The sequence below is a fragment of the Rousettus aegyptiacus genome, unplaced genomic scaffold (assembly GCF_014176215.1).
Source record: "Rousettus aegyptiacus isolate mRouAeg1 unplaced genomic scaffold, mRouAeg1.p scaffold_m13_p_4, whole genome shotgun sequence".
NCBI lineage: Eukaryota > Metazoa > Chordata > Mammalia > Chiroptera > Pteropodidae > Rousettus > Rousettus aegyptiacus.
The window spans coordinates 87,271,240-87,276,756 of NW_023416307.1; the positions used below are offsets into that span (position 1 = coordinate 87,271,240).

At 37.8% G+C, this 5,517-nt stretch overlaps 1 protein-coding gene across 1 annotated transcript; it reads right to left on the reverse strand.

Moving 5' to 3' along the window:
* Window positions 1–3,422: 3,422 nt before the first annotated feature.
* LOC107520344 (RNA-binding motif protein, X-linked 2-like) lies at window positions 3,423–4,429 on the reverse strand. Its single transcript, XM_036219881.1, has one exon. It carries the CDS (start codon window positions 4,427–4,429, stop codon window positions 3,893–3,895), a length of 537 nt encoding a protein of 178 aa, XP_036075774.1. The 3' UTR covers window positions 3,423–3,892.
* Window positions 4,430–5,517: the final 1,088 nt, after the last annotated feature.

Consider the following 5,517-nt stretch of genomic DNA (forward strand, 5'->3'; position numbering starts at 1 on the left):
AGTACAAATCCAGTTTATGTTAACGCTTATTTAAACATATCAAATTTTTCAGAGTTTAAACATGAAGTGTTACTGTGAAACTTACCCTGCTGCCCAAGCTTTTCCCACTAGCAAACCTGGCTTCAAGCAGACCCCAAAGCAAGGAGGTGCTGCCAGAAAAGGATTCTCTGGAACTACCCTCTTCTAAATCCATCTAAGAAACCAAGCCACCAAAGAAATATTGCAGTCCTGAAATATTTGCCTAACCCTTCTGTTAGACCATAGAGCATTACTGATATCTCTTCAGGGTTGCAGTCCAAATTTCCTCTATATTGGTATCCATTATTACATCTATTACGTGCTATTATTTTCAAACTTATTTTTATAGGGGAAAATACAAAGTCCTTATCCACTAGGCAGACAAACTATTAAGCTCAACATTTTTTTATCCTCTAGGTATTTATGGCTAGAGATAGGCCTTTAGTTAAAGATTAAAATAATCAAATGAGGCAAAGCATCAAAAAATATATTTCAGTTTTATTTAGGCTTTACTTTAGAAGGCCAAGGAAATTGTCACTTGAGAGAGAACTTCTGCTTCTCAAGGAATCAAGATGTCTTTTCTCTGACTAGTTCCTTAACTGAAATAAAAAGGTAATTTGGATCATTTTTTTGAACATACTAAAGCAACTAGTAAATTGAGTCAATCAACCATAAGGGGTAAAATAAGCATTAATGTGATTGATATTAATCATATCCACTGCAATTACGTAAATGTAGCTTGGAAAGTTGTGTGTCATTTTAGTATGAATTTCTAAACTCAAAAGCACTAAGAATGCCTGATAGGTATAAACACTGACATCAGCTATGTTCCCAGCTAACTTAGGTGTTACAGACTAAAAGCCACTCTTGCTGTATCTCACAAACAAAGCTGTGGCTGACTCCTCTATCTTAGCCTTCTGGTTAAGTACAATTAGATAAACAAGCATAATTTGTCCCTTATATTACATTAACAGCTGATGAACTGAGGTTCTCCATATGCACATAGGAGGATAAGAGGAAAGGAAGCACTGAATTGTCCTTCAGAATGTGCAGCCCTGAAGACAAGCCTTTTGAGATGTCTTCTGGATAAAGCCTCAAATTATTAAACCCAAATGCAATAGTCTATGGCAAAGAAAGAGCTGGACAATGTTAATGATACAAAACAAAAACCGCTGGAGGTTAAGGAAATGCTTTAAAACTAGAATAAGAAAATTGTGTATCTGTCATATATAATAAAAATATAACTTCAGTAACATCCATCTCTGTTTCTGTTTTTGCAATTTTAAGTTTTAGTCAAAAACTATTGCAGAAATATATCTCATGTGATGTAACTAGACGAAGGTTGTTAAGGCAGCTGCTCAAAATAAAAGGTCTCTAAAAAGCAATAGCTTCAGCTGTATCAAGTCTTCCCTGTGGAGTCATATTCAGACACATGAGCCAAACTCATATTATGTGTCTTCTTCCTCTTGTACAAATGAAAAGCAAAACACTTTGCGAAGAGTGGGGAGACAGTAAATCAACATTAGGCTTGTCAAGGCAAGTTAACTATTTCAGTACAGATTAGGTAATTTTGTGTAGTTTTAAGTTACATATTCCTATAAAGTGGTCATCTTTCATAACAGATATTGATATTTAACTTATAGCTTATCTTCAATTTAGAATCTATGGTTATTTAATGCTACCTGTTTTAGACAATAAGTGGATTCCTCCATATAAATACAAAGAATCAAAAAATATTAATCTCTTTGCTCTTCCAATCAGAAGCAGCTCTGCTGTGAGGTGATCTAGGTAGCCACCAAAGGCTCCATAGATGAAGTTTCAAATGACACAGTCAATTTTACTCTCACCTTACAGAATTAATAAAATTTTGTTTTCCCAACGTTCAATAAAACAAGTATTGTGCTTCCTTCTATTAGAATTTTAAATAATAAGATAAACAAGTATATCACCTAAGCAAGAGTCTTAGGAAGCCAAGAAATGACTTGCTGGGAGTCTCATTAACTCTGGACCAACTTTTATTCCAAATGGATAATATTTGAAAAAAATGATTAGCCACAAACTGAGTGACTAGAGTGTCTAGGCATATTCGCCAAGGTTATGAATTTCAGTTCAAAATTCTGTCATTTTACTTCATTTACCAAATTCTTTATAACTGAATCCATTCCCTTATATCACATGTATAAAGTATGATAAATGGCTTGGAAATAACAGAAAGCCAAAACACTCATATTCTTCAACCCAATGATCCAGTTCCTGAGAACTTATCCTATGGAAATAACAGAAAACAACAGCACCAAAATAAGTATATGCACAAACATGCTTAATGCACTGCTGTTTTACATGCTCGCTAAATAATTCTATTCTATATTCACCATAATCTATCTAAACTATTACAATTGCCTCCTTGCTCATCATTCTGCTTCTAGTTCCTCCCCAGCCTACTTCATCCTCCACTTTCCCACTATGTGCTCTTTTAGGAATATATTTCTCATCATGTCACTCTCTTTTTAAATTCATTGACTCCTTCAAAGTAAGATAAGCTCAAATGCCAGTATGGCATGCAAGAACTTTTTTGCTTCTCTTCTTTCCTCAACATCCTCATTTCACCTTACAACATGCAATACCCTGTGCTCCCACTTACACCAAACTAGTTGCATCTGTCCTAGATGCTGATTAGCAATACTGCTATTGCTTACAGTACTGGCAACTTCAGTATATATTAGTGCAAAGTTAGTAGGTTTTTTGTTTTTCTTTTTGAGAAAAAATTTAGGCCAAATATGTTTCCTGTATAAAGAATGATGGGCTCAAAGTTACGATATTCAAAATCATTCAAGATATTAGAATCTTAGGTATATTTTCTTATTTAAAATGTACAATTGCCAAAAGATTAGCTTAAGGTTTCCATCCTGAGTAGCCACCTTTATAAGTTTATATTTTTGCCTTTTATCATTAACTAAAGTTACAGCAAAAACAAACAAAAAACCCTTCCATTACTTCTGATACATAAAATCATGTAGGAGCAGGAACATAAATATTTTAAATATATTTTATTGCTTACTAGAAAAACTGTATGATAGCAATAAATTCCCTCTAGATGCTGACTGAAATTCTCCCACATTAGCCTGAGAAGTTTAGAACTATAACAGACTATAGATATCATCTAGTTGAGTGCTTCTAAACTTTTACACATCTTGTTACATATTCTGCTTAAATGTTAATATTTAAGCAGAATACTATGGGAGGGGAGTTCTACATGGTAACCACTACAGAGCACTACTCTTAAAACTTTAGGCATCAAAATCTCAAGCAGTTTACAAAAGGAGCTACATGAACCCCGTAATGTAATTTCAACTTTAAAATTTTGAGTACTTGTAGAAAAAAAAATGTTCAAAATTTACTGGAAATTCTACTCCAGGTACTTTATTTGCAGAAAGCGTTAAATTAATAACAATTTCCAGCCCATTAAATATTACATTCTATTTCAAAATATGAAGATGTGAGCAGGCTGCAGTCTTGGTCTGGCTTGAGGTACTGGAATTGGAGAAAGTGTGTGTCTGTGCCTTCAGATCTGCTAAAAGGTGTGTCAACTGCAACCTCTGCCCCTATGCCTGCTCTATTCCTCTTTCCCTTGCTGCTTCTGATAAAGGACTGCTCAAAACTTGGATTCCCCGCCCTGAGTCCACTCTCCAGATCCCTCGGCACCCTCCAGAAGGCTGTCCGCAACAGCAGTGTTCCTGGCCTCAGGGCAGCTGTGTTAGTGCTTCTGGCCCTCTCTAGACTCTAACTCCACCTTGACATGTTTGGAACCTAAGGTGTCCTCCAACTTAATCTGGCCTCTTGCTGGCAGGAACAATGATTGCTGTATCTGTCCCTCCTATTCTTTAACTTGCATAGTAGTCTTCTCTTTGGTCTTCCTTCTTTTCTGTTTCTCTTGTTTATGGTGTTCGGAGGGTGCTTCATCGTCGGAGCCTTCAGATGAGCTCAATGAGGAGGTCTGAATCCCACAGCCTTTCTCCCAGAGCTTTCTGGTGGCATCATCCACGTCCTCTAGGACCCAAGGGGGGCGGTAGCAGGACACATGGTCGACTTGGATAGTTCTTCCCCTGATCTTGATTCCATTAAAATTGTCAACGGCCAAAACTGTACTCCTCTGGTCTTCATAGCAGATAAAACAGAATCCTTTGGACTTCCCTGTCTTCTGGTCCCGCACGAGATTAATGTTAACAATCTCTCCATACTGGGAGAATACACAGAGGATATCTCCTTCCGTCAGTTCAAAAGGAAGCCCTCCCACGAAGATCCAGGCACTGTCCTTGTACTCAGAGTGCCATGACGCCGTAGATGCCACGGCAGTATGGGCCTCCCGTTCATTCAGCTCACTAACCAGCTTCACTTTGGTTAATGGGTTCATCTTTTTAAGCCACGGGGGCCAGCCAGTGGCTCCTGCCCTCTCCGCCACCTGCGCCTGTGCCCTTCCGGTGGACGCAGGGGGGCAGTACTTCCGGTGTGGGCTTTCCCGATTACCCTATACCAGCTCTGCCTTCTCCACATGCCCTCAGCTGCCATTTAAGTTTCAACTTTTTATGGTACCCCATTCACCACATAGGAGTGCTAAAACTGCTCACTGGTTTGAAAATTCTAATTCCAGTTTCAAAATGGGTTGACTCGGTTGAAATAAAGGCTTCTGCTCTGAAATGATGTTTAATTATGGAAGTTGTAAGTGCTATTTCATTTTTTCCCCCACACAATAAAACCTTTTGAGAGTCTACAAAGTACAACTTTCACTTTGGCTAAATAATGAAGAGTAAATATTTGATATGGTACAAGGCAGGAACTTAGACAGCTTTATTTAATATGTGCTCATTGTATTAGCATTCTCCAGAGAAACAGAACTAATAGGATGCACATAGACGGACATATATCTATGTGTAAAGAGATTTATTATAAGAAATTGGTTCATGTGATTACAGAAACTAAAAAGTTCCAGGATCTGCAGTTGGCAAGCTGGGACCTCAGGACAGCTGATGGCGTCATGGAGGGTGAAATTCCATTCTGAAAGCTGGCAGGCTCAAACCCAAGAAGAGCCAATGTTTTAGTCCAAGTTGGATGCCATTAAAAGATCGATGTCCCTTCACAAAGCAATCAGACAAAAAGGGAGAGAAGGTTAGCCTTTTCGTTCAGTTTAGGCCTTCAACTGATTGGATGAGAGCCGCCCACATTAGTGAAGGTAATCTGCTTTACTCAATCTACTGATTCAAATGTTACTCTTATCCAAAAGCATCCTCACAGACATACACAAAATACCGAATATCTGGGTACCTTCTAGCCTAATCGAATCGACACATAAAATTAACCACTATATCCATTATGTTTCCAGATTGAATAAACTCCCCAAGTCAGAGATAATTCTGTTCCACTCTTACATACTCATTTCATTTATATAGCAGGTGATCCTTTACTTTCAGAGATGGCAGTTCTCAGGATGAATGCAATGCATAT

Coding starts and splice junctions, on each gene's coding strand:
- LOC107520344 (XM_036219881.1), bottom strand. CDS start 4,429: ATGAACCCATTAACCAAAGTGAAGCTGGTTAGTGAGCTGAATGAACGG.